Consider the following 26,953-nt stretch of genomic DNA (forward strand, 5'->3'; position numbering starts at 1 on the left):
GGGAAGAGCAATGGGCAAATATTGGGACAACTGTAATAGAACAACAGTAAGACCCCCCCACCAAAGAAATAAATTCTAGGGTGAAATATGGTACCTTTAACAAAAAAGAGGTTAAGATTTATAGTATGTGAATTATATCTCAATAAAATTAATGACTAAAATACGTGGTATATTACAATATGGTGAATATAGATTTGAAAGTCATTGTTGACGTGATTCAGGCACTAACTACTGGGGCACCTAGTTGGTGGATCCCCCTTAGCAAATTAAAGTTTAGCCTAAACGATCTATAGGGTCTCTTCCAAGTCTAGCTTCCAGTGATTTTTCTCAGTTTCCTGGCTGATCAGCAGCTTTAAAGAAAGGAACTGCTGGAAAATTCAATTCTAGAGTGAAAACCTGCCCTTATACCTTTGGTATCTCATTTAAAGCAGCTGTATTTTTTAGTATTGCTCATTTGATCTGTTTCCCTTTTTATAAAGAACAACTCAGATTTGGTAGGGTTCCTGTAAGATTATAATTTCCCATGGAGATTTCTGATTGACTATAAACTGTGTGGAGAGAAATGCTAAAGGTAATTTGTAAAACTGATTATAACCATAAATGAGAGAACAGTTTTCGCAAATGTTCAATAAAGGAAACACATGGATAGCTGTTGGCTTTCTTTGGGCCAAGTTGTGAACACATACAATAGTCAGTGTTGGCATAAAAATAGAGGGCAAAGAATAGTGACCATGTACATTTGGTGAGGACACAGATTTTGCATAAAGCTTATTGCACAGTGGTTAAGAACTCGGGCTCTGCAATCACCTTGCCAGGGTTAGGATCCTGGCTCTACCACTTAGCAAGACACTCCTCACCTATTTTCCTATCTGTCACATAGCTATAGTAATTATACCTCCATGGAAGGCTGTTGTGAGGATTAAATCCGATGAGAGCTGTAAAGCACTGAGAAAGTCTCTGAGCTGTGGTAAGGTTCAGCAAACATTAGCATTATCAATTTTCAACTAATACTCTGAATGCTTGGGGAGTGTTTTAAATATACTTGGTATTGCTTGCCAAATACTTGTTTTGTGCACAGTGCATTGTGTTCTAATCCAAATTTCCCAATAGTTATTTCTTATTATATATTGAAACTTTTTCATATTGTAAATAACTTTTTTTTTACAGAAGAAAAGCAGGAGACCTTCACTAACAAAATGAAGAACCTGCTAATTACATTTGTCCTAATCCTTTGGACTGAAACACTGGCTGATCAGAGCCCAGGTACCAGTATATTTTATGCTTATTATTATTATTTAGGAAAGTAAACAATTTTACCTCTCAAAAAACCTTTAGTAAATAGAGAAACAAGGTATTTATTTACTAAAACATCAAAGTACATAGCACTTGGTTGTAGTTGGAGGTATGCAATATCAAACTAACTTAATCTCTTAGGAGATGACAGAAAACCATGGACAAAAGTCATGAATTATGCTACACCTGGCTAGGAAAACTTTAATTATTCATCGATTTGCTTACATCTCAGTGTTTCCTGTCCCTATGAATAGAGACTACTCATTTGTTTTATAGGTCAGTTTCCATCTTGGCCTAAATAAATAAATAAAAAGATGGATAGATAGGAAGGAAGGAAGGAAATAAGAAAGGAAGGAAGGAAGGACAGAAGGAAGGAAGGAAGGAAAGAGAAAGAAAATAAAAGCTAGGTTTTTCTACTTTCCTACTACCCTAGAATTTCCTGGTGAATTTCTAAGTTACTTTGAAAGGAGGTTGTTAGACATTTATCAGAACCTCCCTAATTTCGAGAGTGCAGTTAGCTGACCATGACTGCTCAAGCAGGCGCTAGTGGTGCCTCCCCTGGCCCAGACTCTTTTTTTCAGGCTGGGTCATCGGCCCCCACCCCACCCTCACCCCCACACTACCAACCACTGTGAATATTGCCATGTTGCCTGCAGTGGCTCTTCCCCACTGTGTCAGGAGGATTGTTCTCAGCTTTCCCAGAGCCACTTTACTCAGGAGGTTATGTCCCTAACCTTCTGCTCCTTCCCTCCAGTTCCCTGTGATGGTTTACAGCCAACATGACTGATAAGAGAATACAAAAAAACTATCTCTCTTGTCTCAAAGTATAATTGATACTCTGGTATAAGTGATGCCCCAGAGTCCCCTTCAATCAGGCCAAGGGAAGACATCTTCCTTGGCCCATCTCCTGCTTCCTTTACCCTGCTTTCCCCCAGTCAAGACCTTGGCCAACTCCCTGTCTCTGATCTGCTTCTAATCTTCCAACCCAAGACAGCTGATTACTTGATACTATTGTTAAAAGTGGCTGTTACTCCACAGATGACTTGGAAACTTTCTGGTATCATGTTTATTCTTTAGTACAATATCAGAGTTTGGGGGGTCAACAACCAAAAAGACAAAAAAAATGTTGATTCCTTCTGGCATAGAATTCAGAAAGAAAAATTTATTGCCTAACTTACTCAAGTCCTTTTATTTGGCATTTTAGTAAAAACAAGTACAGTTTCTTTTGTTTGACTTCCAGAAGACACTTTCCTTGGGGGCTCTAAGTTGCCCTTAACATGAACTAGGACATAGTCTGAAATATAACAGCTGAGTAACCACTGCTTTTGGGTTTGACAGACCCAGGACCTCAGTATGCAGATGTCGTGTTCCTGGTGGACAGCTCGGATCACCTGGGAATTAAGTCCTTCCCTTTTGTGAGAACATTCATCAACAAGATGGTCAACAGTCTCCCCATAGAGGCCAACAAATACCGCGTGGCCCTGGCCCAGTACAGTGACAGGCTCCACAGTGAGTTCCAGCTGAACACCTTCAAGAGCAAGAACCCCATGCTGAACCACCTCAAGAAGAACTTCGAGTTCATGGGCGGCTCCCTGCGGGTAGGGAACGCTCTCCAGGAGGCTCACAGGACCTACTTCTCCAGCCAGGCCAACGGGAGAGATAAGAAACTATTTCCGCAGATTCTGGTGGTCCTGGCTTCGGCCGAATCCGAGGATGACGTGGAAGAGGCTTCCAAGGCTCTGCGGCAAGACGGGGTGAGAATCATCTCCGTGGGGCTGCAGACAGTGCCTGAGGAGGACCTGAAGGCCATGGCCACGGCCCAGTTTCATTTCAGCCTCCGGACGGTCAGGGACCTCAGCGCCTTCTCCCAGGAACTGCCGCAGATCATCAAGGACGCGGTTCAATACAAGGAAGGGGCCACTGACACCAACATTGACACTGACGTTGACATTGACGCTGACGCTGAAGTAAAAGGTAAGAAAGCCCTTTGGTTTGAGTGGCACCCAATCCCCATGTGATCAGATCTGCATCTCACCTCCCTCATCTCTTCCAGCTCCTCTTCCGGGTTTCATAATTAACCAGAGTGAAGTGCTGGAAATTTCTATACAGCACAGGATACTCTTACTCCTGTCCACCTTTTGCTTGTGCCATTTTCTCTGGCAGGAATCCTCTTGCACCCCTTAGCTTTCTTGGAGCTTGAATCACTTCTGTCATCATTTAAATCTCAACCTTACTGTCATATCCTCTTGAAGGGCTTTCCATTCAAATATATTTTGGGGTCTCACAGTTCCTTGTGCACATGACAACAGCAGCACTTCCCATGCTGCATGATTACCCATTTCTGTGTTTGTCCCCCTCCCCACACCAGTGAGCTGGTAGCACCTTGAAGGATGAATTGGCAACTTATATTTATTTATCTCTGAGTTCTTTGGGCTCACACAGTGCCTGACAAGGAGCTGGTGTTCTATTTCTTAATGAGTGAATGTATGCAAGTCTTACAGGTAAGGAAGTAAGATCCTCATCTGTCCTCTTTTCCTCACAGTTCTGGCACTGTGTGAGCCACACAGTAAATATGCAATAAATGCCTGTCAATGAATAGGTAGTGACACTAACTGGGAACAATATCCTTAGAATGAGGCCAGGGGGAGAAGAGGATACCTTCAGTTACACAGTAATGCCGGGCAGGAAGCTGCCTTCCTGAGCCCAACATATGTTGTGTTGGCTCATTCCCTCCTTCACTGTTATCTTTTCCTTCATAAGAATCAGGATCTGCTGAAGCCAGATGTTTTGTTCATTCTCATTCCCAGCCCTGGAGTCATTTTTAAAAAAGATGGCATTTATTTCTTTTTAGACAGAGGGGAAGGGAGGGAAAAAGAGAACGAGAGAAACATTTATGTGTGGTTGCCTCTCACATGCCTCCTACTGGGGACCTGGCCTGCAACCCAGGTATGTGCCCTGACTGGGAATCGAACTGGCAACATTTGGTTGGCAGGCCAGTGCTTAATACACTGAGCCATACCAGCCAGGGCTGGAGTCATTTTTTGCTTATATTTTTCACATCAAAGAATGCATTTTAAAATTTTTTATACTAGAATATGCCTTTCAGTTGTGCTTAAAAAAATCCTGAAGAGCTGCCATTCAATAACAATGTATCTTATAGTAGACAGGATCTTGGAATTGAATTATTGAAAGTATTTCTAACAAGCCTATGGATGAATGAGATCAATTAAAAGCAGCTCAAATGGAACTGACTCAGTGCCCTCACTTACATAAGTCATGTCCTCAGCTATCATATCCCCTGATGTAAAATTCTCCCTGAGTTCCTTTCAGAGTACCATTAAGAATGTCTCTAGTGACAGCAGAGACCTGTCCTCTCAGGTGCCATTATGCAAAGCTGCTTGAGAGCAGCACCTCATCCCAGTCATTGTAGCTGGTGTCCTTTGGGGAAATGCTGATTCCCAGGCCAGGTAGCCATCTATTATCTCTGCAGTTCCACCCACCAGAACTGCCAGTTGCCACAACTGTCTTCCTTTCTGCCCCTGGGCAACCGCTGTGTTTCGTGCAGGAAAGTAGATGGCCCCCTCATTCTCTTTCATTCTTGATTCCTGAGGCTGACAGAACTACTTTTGCCCCCATGACTCACACCTTCTCACTTGAAAAATGCTTTATTTGTGTCTTAAGCAAGTTTTCTATGAAGGCTCTGAACCAGAAGACTCTTGAATACAAATAGTTCGGTTGGAAAAGTGATCCCAGAAAGCCTTAGTAAGGAAAAGGCAAAATGAGACAGGAATCTCTGCATGTGGTATTGATGAGCAGGTAAAACAGGCCAGTATAGCTGAAAGGAGGTCCTTAGTGAATGTGCTGTACTGGCAAGAGCCTCCAGTCATTTTATCCAGAGTAAGGTAGAAAGAGTCCCCAGCATATTGGATTTTCCTGGCTGCTTCTGTACTCAGTTTGCCATGGTGGGCTATTCTGAGTAGGTACTATATACTTCTAAGACCCAAAGAAGTCACCTGGCGTGGTACAAAGTACCCTGAACACAAGGTCAGAAGACCCACACAATGCCACTTGCTAGCTGTGTGAACTGGTAGAGGCAATGTCATCTCTCTGAGCCTTGCATCAGCATCATATGTAAATTATGGGAGTGGGGGTGACCTTGGAACTCCCTTCCTGCTCTACCATTCATTAATTCCATGGCTATAGCTATGGGCTGATTTTGTAGTCAGACCAGGTTAGGTCTTAATAACAAATAGACTTCCTGAATGATAAGAAGCTTACTTATTTCCCTTGTAATACCATAGGGCCAGTGCTCCAGGTGACCAGTTGTGTTTCTTCCATTCGGATACTTAGGTTGGCGGTGGCTCTTCTGTATTGAAATAAGACTTCTAAGGAGTCCTGGGAGTTGGTATAGAGCTTGTTGAAGGGAAGGAAGATGGAAGATGGTTTTATGGGCTAAGCTTTGAAGTGATTCACCTTTCATTAGCCAGATCTTAGTCCCATGGCCCTCCCTAACTCCAGGTGAGGCTAGGAAATCAGGTCTAGCTCTAAGCCCAAGAAGAGGAAGTGGATTTTAGTGGGTATCTAGAAGGCTCTACCACAGTTAGTATGATCCCTGAGGTGCCAGAGAGTCCCTTCCCCTCCACTCTCCTCATCCCTCACTCTTCCTGTCTTGGGGGAAATAGAAAATTCTTATGGCAGGTGTGTATCTTCTCCCAGAGAAAAAACCTTCCTGTTACCCTCCACCTCAGGGACCTAGGAGATGCTTCAACCCTGTAGGAGACTGCTTAGCATGAGTTCTCTGGGACAATAGGGCTTTTCCACTTTCTTAGAGGGTTTTGTGTGCTGAATGTGCTCTCACTCCTCCTAATTCACTTCACAGCAGTATGGTACAAGGTTATCCTTGCCTTTAGAGGTTAGGAATGAGGGCTTTGCTTTGGAGCCAGGAAGGCCTGGGTCAGACCCTGGCTTGACCTTCAGGGCCTTGAGTAGGTTATTTAACCTCTAAGCTTCAGTTTCCTTACCTATAAAATGAGGATAAAAGTGATTACCTTATGTTATGGGGAAGGTTGTTTGTATGGCATTTGACAGAGAGGTTACTACTATTAATAATTTACAAATAAACACTAACCTGGATGATCATGCTAAGGGTATGTTTTAGCCAACTGTGTAGGGTTCAGAGTACACTGGCAGATTATTGAGAATTATTTTTAATTCCACAAATATTTTTGGACTCCCACAAGGCACCAGTAGGTAGGGACTGAGATAAGTAAGGTGTGCCATTTGGCTTCTAGAGTTCATAATCCTACTGGGTAGTTCTTGGCAACACTGAGCTTATCTCTTGGCTACACTTTCCTCAGTTGTGGTTTCTCCACCTGTGTTTGGAACAGGAGTTTTATGTGCATATGGTGTACTCTCCCCTCGATTCCAGATTCATATAACCAACTGTTTACCCAGTATCTGCAATAGTATTCCATTCTTAGTGTGTCTGAAATGGAATTCTTGAATTCTCCTTGCAACTTTTCTTCCCACCATCTTCCCTATCTTGAGAAAAGACACCATCAACATCTCTTCAGCTGTTCAGGTAAAAAAAAAAAACTAGGAGTTTTCACCACTTCCTCTTTGTCTCTCAATACTTGCATTCAATTTATCATCAGATCTTCTGTGTTCTACCTCTAATTCATGTGTCAAAACTACCCTTGTTTCATCTTATCTACTCTTATCCTTGTCCAAGAACCATTATCTCTTGCCTGGACTAGGAGAGCTAGTTCTTAATTGAGATTTCTGAATTCATTCATTCCCCTCAGTGACTGGGATGACATTTAAAAGATTTAATTAAGATCATATGACATCCTTACAGTTTGGTCCCCACCTCCCCCTGACCTCATTCATCACTGTTCCCCTCACTCACTGGCTCCAGCCACTCTGGGTTTCTCACTTGTTCTCACCTCCTACTGTTCGTTTGCCAGAATTCCTCTTCCCTCAAAACAACATGTGGCTGAATCCTTCTCTTCATTCTTAACTCCACCCAAATGTGATCCTCTCAGGGAGGCCTTCCTTGACTTCTATCTCAGAGAAGTTAGTTCCCATCCTATATCCCCCGCATAGTAACTCATTTGAGTCACTTTTATTTCCTTGCTAGCACTTACTACTGTCTGAAATAATAAAATCTTCTTATCTGTCCTCCCCCTAGAATGTGAGCTCCCCAAGGTCAGAAATATTTCTAACTCATCCCTGTATCACTGTACTTGAGAATGGTGGTGGTGGATGTAGAAGTGGCGGTAAAAGAGGTGGTGGCGGCGATGGTTTTGGTGGTGGAGATGGTGGTGGTGGCGGTGGTGTTTGGTTGGTTGTTATTGTCAATGGTAGTTGCTGGTGGTTGTTAGTTGGTGGTAATAGAGGTGGTGGTAGCAGAGGTGGAGGTGGTGGTGGCAGTCATGAAGATCATGGTGGTGGTGGGTGTGGTAGGAAAACTGGTAAGAAGCATTCTTCAGATAGAGGGAACAGCAATGCAAAGCATCTAAAGTCAATTACCTTGTATGTCTTGTTCATAATTTTTATCTTTTGCTTATTTTATTTAAAAATTTTTTATTGTTCTATTACAGTTGTCCCCATTTTCCCCTGTTCCTCTCCCCTGCCCTGCTCACCCCCACCAACAATGAAATACCTTTTGTTTATTAAAAGGAAACAATGCTAATCTCATCTGCCTTGAGTACCTATATTTTCACTAAAGCCTTTTGGCAATCTGTAAAGTGCTTTTCTCACCCTGGGCTGGTGGTTTGTGCTGATTCTCATACTTTTTCTCTTTTCATAGTTCCCTTGCCATGTGAGAAAGATTCACTGGCTGACCTTGTGTTCCTGGTGGATGAGGGAGTTGGGACAAGACAAAATCTAAGGAAACTGCAGAGCTTCCTGGAGAACATTACCTCTTCCCTGGATGTGAGGGATAACTGTGTGCGGCTTGGACTTGTGAGTTACAGCAATAAAGCTGAGACTATCTCTCTTCTGAGATCAAGTACAAGTCAATCTGCATTTCAGGAGCAAATCCAGAAGCTTGCTCTCCGGACTGGGAAATCCAATGCTGGGGCTGCCCTTGAGAAGCTGAGGAGAGAAGGCTTCTTAGAGTCAAGTGGCAGCAGAAGGGCTCAGGGAGTGCCTCAGATCGCGGTCCTGGTCACTCAGAGACCCTCAGACGATGATGTGCGTGAGACTGCGATGAAACTTCGTCGGGAGGGCATAACCATATTTGCTGTGGGCATCCAAGGGGCTAACTATACTCAGTTAGAAGAAATAGTATCTTACCCTCCAGGACAGACAGCTTCCCTACTGCAGTCCTATGCAGACTTGGAAACTTACAGTAGGAACTTCCTGAAAAAGGTCCAGAATGAAGTATGGTCCAAAGTTGATATTCGTGCTGAACAAATGGATCTTGACAAAACTGGTATGTTTTAAAATATACTTTTCTTATTCTAAAAGTAACATGAGTAATTGCCTAGGGCTGGGGCAGGAGTGAGGACTGACCTGAATCAGATAGAGAACTGCAGAAGTTATTAAAGTGTTCTGAAAGGCTGGACTAGATTTTGGTGATGGCTGCAAAGCTTTATAGAAAGACTTTCTAAAAATCATTCAATGATTACAATGGGTGAATTTTTTTAGCATGTAAATAAATTATAACTCAATAAGATGTAAAAAATCCTGAAATGTGTCAATTATAAAATAGTTCAATAGTATTGATGAACATAAAGAAAAAAAATAAAATAGTCTGGAGTCCAGTCTTTCAGATAAAACCATTCTTAACATTTATTTCCCTTGTCTTTTAGATTAGTCATTATATCAATTACAATTACATTCAGGTGTGCCTAACAAAAGAAAAAATAATGATTTAAAAAATTATTTATTTTAGGGAGAAGGAGAGAGGGAGGAAGATTTATTGTTCCACTTACTTATGCATTTATTGGTTGCTTCTTGTATGTGCCTTGACAGGGGATCAAACCTGCAACCTTGGCATATTGGGACAACGCTCTAACTGAGCTACCCAGCCAGGACCAAAATTAACAAGGGTTTAAACAAAATAAAACTAGTTTCCTGTTTTATAAATAAGTCTTGAGTTAAGCAGACTGAGCTGGTGTGCTACACCACAGTGTCAGGGACCCTGTCTCTTTTTTTGTGCTATTTGTGGCCTTTATTCCCAGGATCATAGTCCAGGTTAACTGTGCCAAACATCACATTCACACCCAGCACGCAAGTAAGGGAAAGGCAGCCCTCTACCTCCTTTTCTTCAAGAATAGTCTCAGAAATTACATATACCATTTCTGTTTATATTCCATTGGTTAGAACTTTGTCACATGTCACCCTCAGGGATAAAAATGGAAGCCTAAAAAATACAGTCTTCATTTGGGACAGCCAAGGTAAAATTTTTACCTAGGTAAAAATTGGGGGTCCAATTAGTTTAGAAGAAGGAGAGCATGGATATTGGAAATAATGACTATTATCTGCCTTACCCAATTTCCTATCAACCTGTGTCATGAACTTTTGTACCATTCCTTAAATATTCTTTTGCAATACTTCTTTTAATATTGGGAGTACTATTCCATCATATGGATATAACATAAGTTGTTTAACATATCCTAAATTGTTGGATTATATATATAGGTCATTGGCAATATTTTGCTCTCATAAAAGTCTTGCAGAGATTATCCTTATACACAACCATGATAATTTTTTTTGCTTTTTAATATTTTTAATTTTTTCCTTCCATCATTCTAGTCAAGATACTTTGTGAATCTGCTATAGTTTTACTGAGCACTTTTCAAAGGTACACGCCAAGAGATACTCGATGTGAGTTCGAGTTTATCTAATTCTGAGATACCTACTGTCTTCACACATTTACTGTGCAGATAAAGTGCTTCCAAACAATTGGAACTAAAATTTGGCAGCACTCAAGTGGAAAATAATGATCTTCCAATGATATTAAAGGCTAATTTTAAACTTAGACCAGTCTGTTGAAAGTTTAAGGAATGCATCCTGAGCCATCCTGGATTTCCTCTGGCACGTACACATTATCAGGCAGTGGCAAGAAACAAGGTTGCTATTACCTCCTGAGTGATACATAGAGGACACCCTCAGAGTGACAGCCACCTTGGTCTAGTACCAACCATTGGGGCATAGGAGGAATGTGTAGTGTGGTCTCAGGGAGTTTCCAGTGATGTGACAAAAAACTGTTATTGTCATTATAGAATTTCTAAATGGGAAAATATGGGACCAAGCCTAGGTCAAGGGCCACCCAAGGGGATGGCTATGTTTTATAAAATCTCAGTAGGTGACTTCTTATTAATTCAGTGGCTCTTAATATCAATACCTAACTTAGATTGGGTTCCTCAGAAACCAAACAGAAATTTTTGTGAAACTGATGTATTAGAAAATATACCTAGGAAAAACTGGAGATTGGTAGGGAAGGGAGGAAGTGGGGGCAGGAAGGAAGGATACTAAGCAAAGCTCTGTAGAGGGTCAATTCCATGATGCTAGAGACAACGTAGGTTCAACTTTAGGGTTGTGCCAGTCAGGGTCAATGTAGCTTAGAGAATTTATATCCCAGCACACATGAGGGAGTGTAAATTTCAAACACTTCTAGTTCAAGTACCAAGAGCAGCCTACCCACAAATAGACATTGGTGCTACCTGTTGGAACAAAAACACTGGAAACCAGTGTGCATGACAATGGTAAAGAATTTGAGGGGTTACAGGCAGAACACCAACAGTATCTGCTATAAACTTACCAGAGTTTCCCAATGAGATTGTAAATAATTTAGTGGCCCAAGCCCTCCCTAAACTAATGACTCAGTCCCTGAGGGTAGGTTCTGGGCACCCTGCATTTTAGTAAGCTCCCCAACAAGTTCATGATAGCATGTTTGAGAACCACTGCCCTAGTGAATTTGCCATGGTCTAAGAGGGTGGTGGCCAACTTTATAATTTCCGAATGGTCAAACCCAAAGAAGCAATCTGTGTTGACTTAGTCACTGCCATATCTGCTACTTCTGGCACACAGTCACATTCAACTTATTAAAAAGAACTCCATTAAATCAAGGGGAGACTCACATTAGCAAAACCAAGGGACTACTGTATAGGAAAAGGATGATAAATATCTTTATAGTGAAAAGGATCAATGCCCAGGGCCTGGACATTCCTGTCCTCTGAGAAGTTCATTCTCTCCCTGTAGCCCTGCCAAGTGAGAAGCTGACTTGTAATCAAGACTGTCAGGGATTGTGGCATTGAAACAAGGGATTTAGGTTTATTACCAAAATGTCTAGTGGCATCCAATTGAGTGGATGACTCTATTTCAAAATCAAATATATAGATCGATATTCCCATTTCTCTGTACAGCTATATGTCTCCATCTCTTTATATAACTGTATATAACCCCTGGGGCGAGAGGACACATTCTTCTTCAACTCTGTCCAATTGAACATTTCGTGAGGATGGAAATGTTCTATAATTGCCCTGTCCGATGTGATAGCCACTAGCCACATGAGGCTGTTTGAGGCTGTTTGGCACCTGGAATGTGGCTAGTGTGACCAAAGAGCCGATTTTTAAATTTCATTGCTTTTTAAAATGGTTTCAATTTGAGTTTACATTTTCATAGCAACACATGACTAGTGGCTAGTGTGTTGGCCAGCCCGCACTAGGTGGGTGGGATGGGTGTTGCCACAGTTACCCACAGTGACTCACAGTTTACTCTCCTCCACTGATGAGCACCCCTGTCGTGTTTCTGAAAACACCGAATTCTTCTTTATCATGAATACAAAACAACTAATTCTGGTTGCTTTCAAATTTTGCTGGCCTGGGATCAAATCTGTATTTTGCAAGTAATTGCTTATCTTTGCCCTGATGCTTTATGTGTTGATTTCATAGTTTAATTCTCAATGTCAAACTTAAAATATTTCCAGTATTTTGATTTCTTAAGGACCAACTCCTCATAGCTTGAAGTACTGTCAGTAGCTTATAAATTCCCAAAAAGCTGTCAAGAAAGAAAATATTTCTGAAATGACTAAATCGTCTTATGTTTTAAAGATCTTTGCATGTACTCAACCAGATAATTGCATAAATAACTTAAATTTTATTTTATTTTTTAAAAAGATTTTATTTATTTATTTTTAGACAGAGGGGAAGGGAAAGAGAAAGGGAGGGAAAGAAACATCAGTTTGTGGTTGCCTCTCATGTGGCCTTCACTGGGGATCTGGCCCACAACCCAGGCATGTGCCCTGACTGGGAATTGAATCGGCAACCCTTTGGTTTGCAGCCCATTCTCAATTCACTGAGCTACACCAGCTGGGGCAATAACTTAAATTTTAAAAGTATGCTCTTTCTCATACTCAACTGCAATGAATGACTAGATAGAGTTGTAAATAGACTATTAGAAAAGTTAAAGCACTTTTTTCATAGCGTCTGCTCTCAACAAAGGAAGGAACATTGAGAGCACTTCCATTTAAAAATTTTTATTGAAATCTTGTGATGTCAGCCCTACTGGACAGAGAAGCAGAGAGCTAGGCCAGTCTCTGCCTTGATGGAGCTGATGTTCTGTGGCAGGAAACAGGCTGTGTTCATAAACAAATTAATAAGAAAATTTCACAAAGTAATGGGTATCATAAAGAAGATAGGGTAATAGGAGAGACAATGATTGATGTACTTTGGCTGGAGAGAAAGAGAAGGTCTTTTTGAGGAGCAGGCATCTGAGTTGGCACATTCACGACGACATGAGAAGGAATCACCCATGTGAACCCTTGGGGGGAAGAGTATTCCAGGAAGAGAGGAGGGCAAGTGCAGAAGCCCTATGGTGCATTCGAAGCCAAGAAAGAAGCCCAATGTGGATGGAGCACAGTGAGTAAGATGAGGAATTGCTGGAAATAGGGTCAGAGAGGAAAGCAGGGGGAAAGATCACGCCAGTTTTTTATTTTTAAATTCTAAATGCAATGATAAATCATTTAAATAGAAATGTAATGTGATCTGGTTCTAGTTTTAAATATACTGTCCTAGTTGCTCTGGGAAGAGGAGGTTGGTTATCGGGGAAGTAAGAACAGAAGGTCGTCTGTCCCACTATCTTTCTTAAGAAATGATTATGCTTAATTGTCTAAAAAGACGGGTGTCAATACTAGAAAAACTATTTGACATACAGCCTGGAGACTTGGGAATCTGGTTCCTACTCTGTAATTTACAGGCTGTGTGTCCTTGGCCTTAGACAAACCACTGGGCCTCACTCTGTTTCAATTTCCTCACAAGGTCATTGCAAATTTCACAGGAGAAAATGGGCTCGATGAAATGTACAGGCTCTGGGACAACCTGAAGTGCCCTTTTTCTTTAGAACCTTCACAGCCTCCTGTTCTTCTACAAACCCACTTGCACATTTCTCTTCAGGTTCTCTACAATTAAGGATTCATTTTCATTTTTTTCTTTTCTTTTTATTTTCTTGCAGGCTGTGTGGATACAAAAGAGGCTGATTTCTATTTCCTCATTGATGGCTCAGGTAGTATCAGGCGAGAGGATTTTGGTCAAGTCAAGACATTTATGTTGGGGGTAATAGACATGTTTAGCATTGGCCCAGACAAAGTCCGAGTTGGGGCTGTGCAGTATTCACATAAGAGGCAAGTAGAATTTGATATCCATATTTATACCAATGATGTGGACTTAAGACAGGCTGTTTTAAACATCGATCAACTCGGAGGCGGAACTAAATCTGGGGCAGCGCTGGATTTCATTCTGCCAATAATAAGGGAGGGAAGGAAGCATAGGTCAAGCGAGGTTCCCTGTCACCTCATTGTGCTGACTGATGGGATGTCTGAGGATGGAGTCCTGGAGCCTGCTGAGAGAATCAGGGCTGAACAAATCACCATCCATGCTGTTGGCATTGGGGAGGCTAACAAAACACAACTGCTACAGATTGCTGGGAAAGAAGAAAGAGTTAGCTTTGGGCAAAACTTTGATTCTTTAGAAAGCATCAAAAAGGAAGTCATTCACAGCATCTGCACCGAAAAAGGTAAGCAAAACAAAAAGGACTTTATTTTCTGCCCTTCCTTAGTTGCTTTAGACTGATGATAGTCAGGTTGAAGATGGGGTGATGCGACCAGCTGTCTGGTTAACACTGCGCTAACTTCCCTTATCACCATGGAAGGGTTCAGCCCCACACTTTTAAACCAGTGGACAAGACTGGAGAATCTCTCTATAATAGACAGCTGCCCTGGGGCCATCTTGAAAGTCAGGAGCAAGGAGGTTGCTAAGAATGCTGTGGCCTTGACAAAGCCCACTGCTGTGGAGTGTAAGAGACTGTTCTCTGTGTGTGTGTGTGCACATGCACTAGCTGAGGCAGATAAATAACAGTGGAAAGAAAATGGGCTCTGGCTTTAGGCAGATTAGGGTTCCACTCACTTTTCTACTAGAGCTTCAAACTTCCTCCTCTATGGAGATAACACCTACACCAGGGAATTCCTATAGGTTTAGCATATTACACACCAACCATTATTTCTCTATTATGAATATATATCCTCATATATGTGGAACTATTATTATTTATTGTTATATATAACACATATTTACATTTTTGTTCAGACTAAAAAGTAACAAAAATTAGGAAGAAGAAATCCTCAAATTCCTGTGCCTGATTATTATTTATCTTCATAATAGCTGCTTACTCACTGAAGATAGTATGTGTTGATTGCTAGTATTAGCACATGAAAATACTGTCTACTGAGAAGCATAGGAGAAGGGATGCTGGAGCGAAAGCGTTCAAGTTAAGATCCCAGCTTTATTACTTAGTTGTGGGCCTGGAATAGGTTACTTACTGTCTATTTGCCTTGCTATCTTACGTGTAGCCTTATTGTGAAGCTTAAAGGTAATTGTGCATTTGGAGCACTCACAGAAGTACCTGGCACATAGCAAGTGCCACATAAAAGTTAGCTGTTACAGAAGTTGGTTAAGGTGTTCACAAATGAGGAAAGAAAAATAATTCTCACTTATTTGAATTTACAAAAGTGAAAACTATGTTGCAATTTACTCTACTCTGAGTCACTCAAATCAAAAGTAAATGCATAAGCAAATAAATAGCATTCATGACGATATCCTAAATCAAAATTTTGTTCATTGTTTTTTCTGTTATGGGTAGTAATGTTATGGACAGAGTTAAGTCTTAGAGTACAAGAGTAAAAGGACCCCAGCGTTTTGGGGGGTTGATGTCAAGAGAAGTAAAAGGGTGTTAGATAACATAAAGTAAATTGTGTCTCAAGTCCTCTTGAGGGAGAAGGTTCTAGACCAATCTGAGGAGCTGCAGTGCATCTCATGCAGGTCAGGTAGTTGCAGTTCAGGTGCCTGAACACTGGCACACCTGTAGGAGGAGACAAGCTATAGACAAGGAAATGAGCCATAAGATGGCAGGCAGAGAGGCAGAAAAACTAATGGGTCTAAGCCTGAGGGCTTAGAAAAACACTGACTAGTCTCAGAGCAGATATGGATGGAGTGAGACACAGTGTATTGGTTAGGGAGCTGGTGAAGCAGCTGTAACAAAAGGCCCCAAACTGCACAACACAGAATATTTCTTTCTTGCATAGCAGTCCAAGGTGAGCAGTCCAGGTCTAGTAGAGAGGCTGTTCCATATTCAGTACATAACTTCTATCTTTAAGTCGAAGTGAAGTCCAAGTTCTCATGACCTTCCATTTGTGAAAAGGGGGAAAGGGCCAGGGGAGCCCACCATGCTTAATTGTTTTAATGTTAAGACTCTTTCTTATGTCTATTGGCCAAGACTTAGTTACAGCATCACTCTAGCTTCAAAGAAGGTTGGGAAATATTGTCTTTAACTGGGCAACCATCTACCTAGCTGAATTGTCATAGATGAGCAGAACAGATGTTAGAGGACAAGAAATAGTTTCCATTACAGATAGATACAAGGAGTTAGAGACTGTGAATACTAAACTGCATGTTAAAGTTTACTTCTTAGAAAGTGGTGAGAGAGCCTTCCATACTTCACAGCAGTGGGGCTTTGCCAAGGCCACAGACATCTTCATCTATCTCCCTGTTTATGACTTTCAAGTTGGCCCCAGGGAAGTGTGGGTCTCAAATGATAGTTATAATTTCTTGTGGTGGGCCTCACACAACAACACAAGTGATGGAAAAATTCTTAGCATCTTTTCATTCTTCTATGGCTGATGGTAATTGTTCATTTTCAGATAGTATGGTGTAGACTCTGAGTGTTGAGAGAGGGGCTGGTAAGAGAATGGCAGTGATATGAGATAGACAAAAGGGATGAGACTAAATAAATACATGCTAAAGACAATATATTGATTAATTAATTAATTTACACACACATACAGTTTTTGTGCCATGAATTAATAACACTGTTTTTTTCTATGACTTTATAGAAATTGGTCTTCTATGGGTATATATGTGTATATATGCATATGTATGCCAATTCCCATCAGGGTATCTACAAATTTTTGTATGAATTAAAAAAAAACCCATGTTGAATTTGGTATGTGCTTACTAAAGCACTTGCCTCTAGGAAAAGCTTTTTACCCCAATCTCTTTCTTTTTTTAAAGGATTTTATTTATTTATTTTTAGAGAGAGGGAAGGGAGGGAGAAAGAAAGGGAGAGAAACGTCAGTGTGTGGTGGCCTCTCATGTGCCCCCTACAACCTGGCCTGCAGCCCAGGCATGTGCCCTGACTGGGAATCAAACCAGCGACCCTTTGGTTCACAGGCCAGCATTCATTCCACTGAGCCACACCAGCTGGGCTCACCATGATTTTTAATATTGACTTATAGTGTTTCTCAAGTTACTTTAAGTTATTCCAGAAAATAATTCTATGTTAAGATTACTTAAAATTTTATTTTAAAGAATGTGCATAAAACATTGGAGTATTTGTCATGTGATTGCAGGGAATTGATTCCTTATTCTCTGATTTCTTCTTTTATTTTTTTGATTGTTGTTGCATCTTTAACAAGTAGCTTTACCATTGGCATTTCATGGACTTAAACAACTATAACTGAATAAATGAATGAAGCATGCATACATGAATAAATGAATACACACTTTGGAAGTTACATCTCTTCTTCAAAAATTCTTGGATAATCTTCAGTAGATTTCTGATCTAGGGTTCCAATCAGCAAACTTTCACTTAAGAAGTGAATAAAATTTTCAAATGCAATAGCAGTTACTTGAGCTAATTTTCCATGTTTTCTAATTAATGCATTTATTTCTACATATTCTGAGACCTTGCCAACCTGTTTTGTTTCTGATCTTTTTGATAACATGCAGGATGTAAAGACATGAAGACTGACATCATGTTTCTGGTGGACAGTTCTGGCAGTATAGGAGCTACTAACTTTGAGAAAATGAAAACCTTCATGAAAAATGTGTTAGCTAAGATTCAAATTGGCCCAGACAAAAGTCACATTGGTGTTGTTCAGTTCAGTGGTCATGCTCAGGAAGAGTTCCGACTTAATCAATATTTCACACAAAAAGAAATTTCTGATGCAATAGACAGAATGTCTCTCATTGATAAAAACACTTTAACTGGAAGTGCACTGACCTTTGTAGAGGAATATTTCACCGATCCCAAGGGAGCCCGTCCTCAGGTCAGACAGTTTCTTATTCTCATCACGGACGGGGAAGCACAGGATGATGTGAGAGATCCTGCCAAAGCTCTTCGGGACAAGGGTGTGATCATCATCGCTGTGGGGGTGTATGGCTCCAACCGGACTCAGCTCGAGGAGATCAGTGGGGATGGCAGCCTGGTCTTCCATGTCGAGAAGTTCGATCATCTAAAGGCATTAGAAAGTAAACTCATCTTTCATGTGTGTGCTCTTCATGGTAAGTGACCCAGCTACCCTCCAGGACTCAAGGATGTGAGCTGTTGGCTTTATAGTTGGGGGAACAGTGGGTTGTACTCTGGGCTTGGCCTCTAACTGGACTTTGGTGCTAAGTTTTAGTCTTATCTATGTTATATGTTGAAACACCCATGACCTCCAAGGATATTCCAGATGAACAATTTTGTCAGCTAGTTTGGTAAAAAAAATCATATGGCTTTGGTGACTTCAAATACATTCCAAGAAAGGTGGCAGAATTTTACATTACACTTCCAACTTCTTAGTACCTGCACGGCTAGATTTTCCACAGCCAATTTTTACTACTAAGTGATTCCCCAGAATTATTTCTATAACAATTTTTTAAAAGATTTTATTTATTTATTTTTAGAGAGGGAAGGGAGAGAGATAGAGAGAGAAACACCAATGTGCGGTTGCTGGGGGTCATGGCCTGCAACCCAGGCATGTACCCTGACTGGGAATCGAACCTGCGACACTTTGGTTCGCAGCCCACGCTCAATCCACTGAGCTACGCCAGCCAGGGCTCTATAACCATTTTAAAGCAGAAATTAATTAGAAATAGAGATTTATCTTCATCCTAGTTGTTAAATTCAGTACCCTAAACACCCTCCTCCCTCCAAAACCCCTCTGTATTTTAAAGGTATAATATGTATTTTCAATACCTCATATTATTATTCTTAACCTTTATCAGCTAGGTATTTTTCTTTTGCCTATTCATGTATCTATCCCTTTGGAAATTTTAATGTGTTACTTTTTTATGATTGCTTGGGGGAATTGTCATTTTCATTTTACAAATTGTAGTCCTTTTCAAATTTTATCCAGCAACCTTCAGTGTCAGCCTGTCAACTTGAATGACTCTTGAATGAGAACTTTACATAAATCCACAACTAAGACTAAAAACACCTGTGCTTTTAAATCTATTATGTGCTTTGGATACAAGAGAACAAACCAAAGTATTCATAACTTTGCTGTATATTGTTCCCTTGACAGCACAGAGACCTCCTTTGGGCTTCATTCTTCATAATTATGTGTGTGAAATTTTTAGGAAGATAACAGGTAAAATGTCTCAGTATAAACTCTGAGTTTTAGACAATGGTACTCAGATTCCTTTCATAACTTAACTGAAGTTTTTTCTTCTTCTAAGAATGGCAGTGATTTTAAAACTTGTGTTTGAGACGTTCTAGGAAAGGCTTACCTTAACACCACAGCCCCACCTTTGAAATCCACAAGGCTCTTCCTGGCATTTCTTCATTTTGATAAATATAATGTTTGTTGAGGCCTTGTCTATACATAAGGTGAAATTTCAGCTAACTCACACATTAGATAGACTCATAAAACATTATCAAGTCATGAGATTACCAATCCCATTGTTGACTAGGTATGACTTGATAAATATTTATGTTCAGTTTGTATATCTGTAGGAACCTGGGTCATTACTCCGGGTTCCTACATACGTAGGCTTGGATCATCCACAGCATCTTAGACTTGAAAATGCAAGACCTCGTTGCCAGAAATAAGGATTGGGGGTCCGACGGGCAGGTGGGAAGTGGAGAAAGCCAACCTTGGGAAGGCACGTGCTTACATTACTGAGGGAGGGAAAAGAGAGGTAAGGAAGTCCACTCTTTGGAGACCCAGCCTGAATAGTCACTTGGCTTTAAAAAAAAAAGCCAAGAGAGAAGTGTAGGGAGAGAGAAAGAGAGGGAAAGAAACATCGATGTGAGAGAGAAATATTAATCGGTTGCCTCTCCTATGAGCCCCAATCGGTGACCAAAACCACAACCCAAGTATGTGCTCTGACCACGAATTGAACCAGTGACCTTTTGCTCTGTGGGATGATGCTCAACGAACTGAGCCATACCAGTCAGAGCCATTTGGCTTTTGATGTACAGGAAGGAGGGTTGGGGCTAGGGGTGAGGTGATGGGAGCCTTAGATATAACCCAACTTGGGACCACTCCTTTTCTGAGTTGTAATTCAGGTTGTCAGGGAAAGGAGCACAAATAAATGTGGAGTGGCATGGTGCACATGGGAAGGTTTGCCTATCAGAAGCTGAGAAGGTAGCTGGAGCCAGAGGAGTAGGCTAAAACCCCAGATTTTGCAGTGAGCCCCTGAGCTGTATAAAATGGTAGGGCCAATTTGGCCACTGTCAGTCATGTTTCACCATTATACTGACTTTGAACTACCTCCTGACATTTCCTTCCAACTGACAGTCTACTTAGCAAAAGGCATTTCAGGTCCTCATGAGATTTAGCAGAGCAGAGTGGTGTGGCATAAGCACCCCCTGCTAGTGGAGTAGCCTAGATAAGGATACAAATGTCCTTGGCATCATAAGCTGGGCAAGTTGTATATCTCTGAGTCACAGCTTCTTCCTCTGTAAGATGGCAACAGCCACCTCTAAGAACTGAGATGCAGTGTTTGGCACATAGTAGGCTCATAACAAATGTTAGTGTGCCCCCTTCCTGGCTGTCTGTGTAGAGTGCTCTGTGCAAAGTTTGTGATGCTCACTTCCTTCTTCTTTCAGATTGTAAAAGCACCAGACAGTTAGACATTGTGTTCGTGCTGGATCATTCTGGCAGCATAAGTGCAGACCAGCAAGAAAGCATGATTAACCTGACTGTCCACCTGGTGAATAAAGCGGAAGTTGGCAGGGACCGAGTTCAGTTTGGAGCAGTCAGATACTCGGACCAGCCAGAGGTCCTCTTCTACCTCAATACGTACCGGAACCGATCAGGGATCATTGAGAATCTGAGGAGGCGCAGGAGCACTGGAGGGAACACCTACACTGCCAAGGCTCTCAAGCACACAGACACCCTGTTTACAGAGGAATACGGCAGCCGCATCAGGCAAGGCGTGAAGCAGATGCTGATCATCATCACTGATGGAGAGTCCCATGACCAAGAAAGGCTCAATGACACAGCATTGAAATTAAGAGAGAAAGGCATTGTCATCTTCGCAGTGGGTGTGGATAAGGCCAAACAAGATGAACTTGAGACTATGGCAGGGAATAAAAACAACACTATCCACATAAGCGATTTTGACAAACTGAAAGATATTTACCTGCCTCTACAAGAAAGTATGTGTACCAATGCACAAGAGCGTAAGTTGTAATTTTTAAACTTTTGATGGGGGTAGCAATACAAGTTTAAGCAAAACATAATTTACATCTTGGCTTCCAATTACTTTCTCGGCTGAGGCTACATGTTTTTCTCATCTCTAAAAGAAATGTGCTGACTGAGCAAGATCCTAAAGATCCCTTCCCACCTCAGTATGTATGGAAGAGATGATAGGAGGTTTCAGAGCTGCCTTGCTGCCTTGCCACCTTGCTGCCTTTTACTTGGTGGAAAGGAGCTCTCCTTTAGATCATATTGACCTTATTCCCTTTTCTGGCTTTTGTGTGCTGCTCCGTTTGCTTAATGGTCTCAACGCAGCCCCGGGCATCCGTGTCAGGCCAAACTTAACTGGAGAGTTTCATGGTTTAAACAGGTAAACTTTTGTCTTCAAAGATCTGGGGCCATCTAAATGAGATTATAGGCATTCTATGGGGCCATAGGAAGTTCAAGGGGTTGAATGTCCTTTTTTGGATGAGAGTCACTAATGCAGAGAGAAGAATATGGGAATTCAATGTGAGATAATGAAGACTGGCTGCTAGGAACAAGGAGGGAAAGGGTTCTGAGCTGATTTCATGAGATACCATTGGGTTAGGGTAGGCTGCGAGCATCACTGCTAAGTGGAGAGAGGGTGAGATTTGCCCTCTGCTGCTCAAAGCAGCAGAAATGGAAAAGTCATCTAGGGAGGTCTCCTTGGAAGATGAGACTCCTTGCTGAGTACTGACCCAGTCCTTTAAACCTGGCAAATGAATCAATCAACTGATTTTTTTTTTCTTCTTTCCTTCTTCACTCCCTTCCCACAGACACCCTTCTCTTCTTCCTTGTCTCCTTTCTTCTTTACTCTCTACCAGTTTGAAATCTACTTTTGAATCCAACGCAAATCATATTTCTAAGACTGACATGAACCCACCTCCCATCTCTGGAAGCAGTCCAACCCCAAACAAAACCTTTCCCCCAATCTCCTGTCAGATCAGCATATACTGTGCAAATGAAACTGTGTCTGACCACCCTAGCTCTACCTTACCTAAGTAAGCAATAAATTCATCTTTGTGATGCCAGACACTGATGGTGGTATCATCTTTAAGAAAAAAGTATGACTTTTTCCAAGATACCAGGACTACTTGGTTCTTCCACCTGCTCTGGTCTGTCCCAGTACTCACACCCTCAAACCTGGTCTCCCTACCGTCCCCATTGCCACCTTCCAGCTCACTCTCAACACCAAATGGTCCTTGTAATAGACCCTGGACCATCACTGCTCTGCATACCATTTACAATTTCTAAACTCCTGAGTTCCATCTGGCACCTGCCCACCTCTCTAATTCATTTATTGTCCTTCCCCTCTTCAGAATCTCTCCTGTCATTTTGAAATTCCTTTGGATCTTTGCACGTACCATTCTACTCACCATGAACACGCCAGCCCACCACTTCTTCGGGCTACACTTAGCTTGTCTGATATATTCCAGCCTTTGTTTGCTAGTTTCCTGATCCAACACTTGACAGTGTCCCCACTGTGTCCCCCAACTCCCGTACCTTCTATTTCTCCTGATGGTAGCACGTAACACACTGTTACTATTTCCCTATCTGTATCTGTCAGAAGACTATGAGCTCCTTGGACAGGCTTGGGCTCTTGTTTATCATTGGGTCCCAACCAAAGCTAGTATACTGCAAAGACTACAGCCCTTTCCTAGCAATGTGGGGGCTGGTTTATTATTCTCATCTCCCATGCCTACCTTTAGGAGGTAGGTGCTAAGGTTGAGATTGGGATGCAGGAAGCTTATTAGGGATCCACACCTGTGAAAGAAAGGGGGCAAGCAGGATGGGCAGAAGTCAAACAGTGATACCTGCTTGACAAAGCTTCAAAATGTGGCAGGAAGCTCTGGAGTGAGTATTGTTCATCAGAGTTGCATCAGACTAAAACAATGAGGTCTTTATATGCCCTCCTCACTTAGTCCCCTGATGTGGGATGCCCTGGTAAGGGCATGGCCTTTGGCAAGTCTTCATTCTGCAATGAGGTTGACCCTGAAGGAGCTGACAGCTAGAGGCTGTCTGGGCAGCAGGTCCTTCCTTGAAGATCTATCTGGGTTACCTGTCACTGCGTCTACTATACTGTCCTCACAAGGAATTGTGTGACAGTAGGCATTTCATTGTCTCAATTACCTTTACTAATCCCTTTAGTGCTGCCTCCTACTCCAGCCATGGCATTTGATTAGAACTGAGTATGGAAGATTATTCCTTGGGGCATTTCACAGTGAACTTCAGGAAGATGAACCCCTGCCCTGTTGACAAGCCATTAGCACTTGTTCCATGAAGTTTTAATATTTGGGTGATGATATTACTTTTAAAAATTTACAATAGGAAAAAGTGCTGGATTTAAGGATAAAAAGGACTGAGAGGTCCAGGTACTAGCTACACTGCTTAGTAATTGTGTATTCTTAGGCAAATTACTTATTCTCTGAATTCCATTTCTGTATCTATCAGATTACAATAATTCTTCATAAGGTGGTCACAAATATTAACTGTTATTGTATGCCAAAACATTTAACTTTCTTTCTCTGAGTAGTTTTTATTGTTAAATGAGTCATATAAATAAAATCTGAAACAAAGGCTATTACCTTTCTCCTTCCTGCTATTTTTCCTTCTCTTTGGGGGCCAGTGATTCTCTGTTCTGTTAACTTATCTCAGTTTGCTACTAATGTGGGTGTTTAGTAAAACAATTTGAGTGCGTAAAGGGAAAAGTTAGAATGATTCATGAGGGAAATAATTGATATGTTTTTTCCAATTGCAGCCTGTGGCATTCGAGAAGCTGATGTGGTTTTCCTTTGTGATGGCTCTCGCATGATATCTGATTCAGATTTTGTTACCCTGAAAAAATTTTTGTCAGACTTAATTGATAATTTTGACATTGAGTCACAAAGAATGAAAATTGGGATGGCTCAGTTTGGGAAACTCTACAGAGAAATTGTTGAGTTGGGAAACTCTCTGACTAAAACCCAGTGGAAGACTCAAATTCAAAATATCACCAAGAGCAGTGGGCCTCCACAAATCAATTTTGCCCTTAGGAAAGTGAACTTCATGTTTCATCCAAATGCTGGTGGGAGAGGAAATGCTGGTGTCCCTCAAACTTTGGTTGTGATCACATCTGGGGATCCCCAAGAAAATGTGGCAGATGCAGTAGAAACCCTGAAAAAAAGTGGAATTTGTGTCCTGGTTTTTGGCATAGGACACGTTCAGAAGGCACAGCTCCTGCCATTAGCAGGCAACTCTGAAAAAATAATCACCTTTCAAGACTTTAATAAATTAAAAGATGTGGATGTGAAAAAAAGAATTGTCCGGGAAATCTGCCAGAGCTGCGGGAAAACCAGTAAGTGTTCCCTTGCTTTTTACTTGTTTTCATTTAATTGCATCTTCCCAGTTCTCCCTTTCTTAGGGTGTCTTGTGGGCCAGCTTTAAGCAAAACATATTTTTAGAATAGTGTGCAGTGAGGATAGACCTCTCCTCTGCTTCCAGGGAATTTGGGATCAGTCAGGCTCCCTGACAGACAAGGAACAGGATGCAGAGGCTGGAGGAGGGCCTGGGTTGTCCTCTGGTCAGCCCTGTCCCCTCACTGCAATGCAGTATGTATGTGCCTTCTTAGCACTTGGAATTTGGTCTAATTCTGTCTCCCCATTTCTGGAAGTCCTAGAGCAATGCCTTGCATCCAGTAGGAACCAAGTAAGATAAATACTTGCTGATGGGAAATTTTACTATTTTAACCTGGTTAAACTGTCTTGTAAGGGATTCTATGTATCTGTGTGTGTGAACATGACACACGTTTTCTTCTTTTTTTTTAATAAACTCGGTCTTTTTAAAAAAGATTTTTATTTATTTATTTATTTATTTATTTATTTATTTATTTATTTATTTACTTTTAGAGAGGGAAGGGAGGGAGAAAGAGAGAGAGAGAGAAACATCAATGTGCAGTTGCTGGGGGCCATGGCCTGCAACCCAGGTATGTGGCCTGACTGGGAATTGAACCTGTGACACTGTGGTTCGCAGCCCGCACTCAATCCACTGAGCTATGCCAGCCAGGACGTTTTCTTCTTTAAATGATAGCATTCATATAATCCTAACAGAGTAAAGATTTGCATTGTCCTTAGTCATAATTTCATTTCTAGAGGTCACAGACACAAATGGCTACAGAGGCCAGGTGGATAATGTGAATGAGTCAAGGGGGCAGGGAGTGAAAAAAATGAATGGAGAGCAATGACCCATGTGGTGGGAATGTCGCTGTTCAGCTCCACCTGAGAGTAGCCGTGTGGGACTCCGGTTCTGTACTCAGGGCTGGGCGTTGGGAGAACGGCATATCCAGAAGCAGCAGCGGGTGACATTTTGTGGAATTTGCACAACATGCAGATAGTCCTCAGAGTGCTCCTATTTGTAGAGTTGTTATCTTGCAGCTACTTCTTTCTCATAATGTGCTGTCTTCCCAAGCTCTCTAAATCTTTTACTTCTGGTTTAGATGCTGAGCTGGAGGCAGGTTACAATGGTAGACAGAGCCTTAGCCCCAGAATTGGAAAGCCAGAGTTTTAACTCCGTTTATTTGCAGCAACCTTCATAAATTGCTCTCTCCTCACATGTAAAAGGAACAAGTGGACAGGGTCAGAGGTGACCAAATGGCAACTTGCATCTGAATCATGTCTGTCCTTCCAGTGTTGACAACTTGTTAAATTAGTTTACAGCTCTTAAAAGCTGGAGATTTCACATTAAAAATATAGATTTCAGGTTTTTCTTTGAAAAGTCCGTTGATCTGACAACGCTGAGCCTCCTTTTTCACATGGCTACTCACAGCTGGGGCTGTACAGTGAACAGATGGGTCATTGGTCTCCATTCATTGTATTCACTCTCTGCCCACTTAGCTCATTTACATTATATTACCTGCTTAGCCTTTGAGTTTGTGACATCTGTTATAAATAATCCCTAAGGACAATTCAAATATTAATTTTATGATTACATGAATCATAATATGTCATCATTAAAAGAAGAAAAGACACACAAACACACACACAGAGAAAGCCAGACACTGAGAATGAGGCTAAACCATGACTGGAACTTCAAGTAGCTATTGGGCCTTGTGTTAGAGGAAACACCGGTGTCACGTGTTGATCGAGCAGCCAGTGTCTTCCTTCTTGGGTACTTTTTGGATACTAGAGACCCCTCAGCCCTGGGCCATGACCACTCTCCTTTTCCTGCCCTATCTGCCCTCCTTGTTTCTATCTACTCATTAATCTGGCCTCATTCCCCTTGGTCTACAGGTTGCTTTGTGAATGTAGTGGTCGGGTTCGATATTTCCACTCACCTGCCAGGGCAGCTGTTGTTCCACGGCCACCCCCGGCTGGAATCATACCTCCCAGACATCTTACAGGACATCACCTCCATCAGGGGAGTGAGCTGTGGAGCAGGTGCAGATACACACGTGAATGTGGCCTTTAAGGTGAACAATGACCAACAATTCCCTGCCAAGTTCCAAATCTACCAGGAAACAGTATTTGATAGCCTGCTGCAAGTCACCGTCAATGGGCCAACCCACCTGAACGCACAGTTCTTGCAGCAGCTGTGGGATATATTTGAGAATAAATCTGCATCCCAAGGACAGGTATCCTCGTCACATTCTATCTCCCATCTCCACATGCTTTCATGTGTTTCTCCCTCCCAGTTATA

At 41.7% G+C, this 26,953-nt stretch overlaps 1 protein-coding gene across 5 annotated transcripts in view; it reads left to right on the top strand.

The window, feature by feature from the left end:
* COL6A5 (collagen type VI alpha 5 chain) overlaps window positions 1-26,953 on the top strand; it is a 111,041-nt gene that overhangs the window by 18,603 nt on the left and 65,485 nt on the right. For all 5 annotated transcript variants that reach the window (XM_045856933.1, XM_045856932.1, XM_045856935.1 and 2 more), the window contains exons 2-9: window positions 1,168-1,263; window positions 2,632-3,267; window positions 8,105-8,731; window positions 13,756-14,316; window positions 17,583-18,137; window positions 20,671-21,246; window positions 24,042-24,617; window positions 26,548-26,888. In XM_045856933.1, the coding sequence (XP_045712889.1) occupies window positions 1,197-1,263; window positions 2,632-3,267; window positions 8,105-8,731; window positions 13,756-14,316; window positions 17,583-18,137; window positions 20,671-21,246; window positions 24,042-24,617; window positions 26,548-26,888 (3,939 nt within the window). In that variant the 5' untranslated portion in view covers window positions 1,168-1,196. The remainder of the gene's footprint in view (window positions 1-1,167; window positions 1,264-2,631; window positions 3,268-8,104; window positions 8,732-13,755; window positions 14,317-17,582; window positions 18,138-20,670; window positions 21,247-24,041; window positions 24,618-26,547; window positions 26,889-26,953) is intronic.

Source organism: Phyllostomus hastatus, unplaced genomic scaffold (genome assembly GCF_019186645.2).
Source record: "Phyllostomus hastatus isolate PE091 unplaced genomic scaffold, TTU_PhHast_1.1 phas_scaffold_129, whole genome shotgun sequence".
NCBI lineage: Eukaryota > Metazoa > Chordata > Mammalia > Chiroptera > Phyllostomidae > Phyllostomus > Phyllostomus hastatus.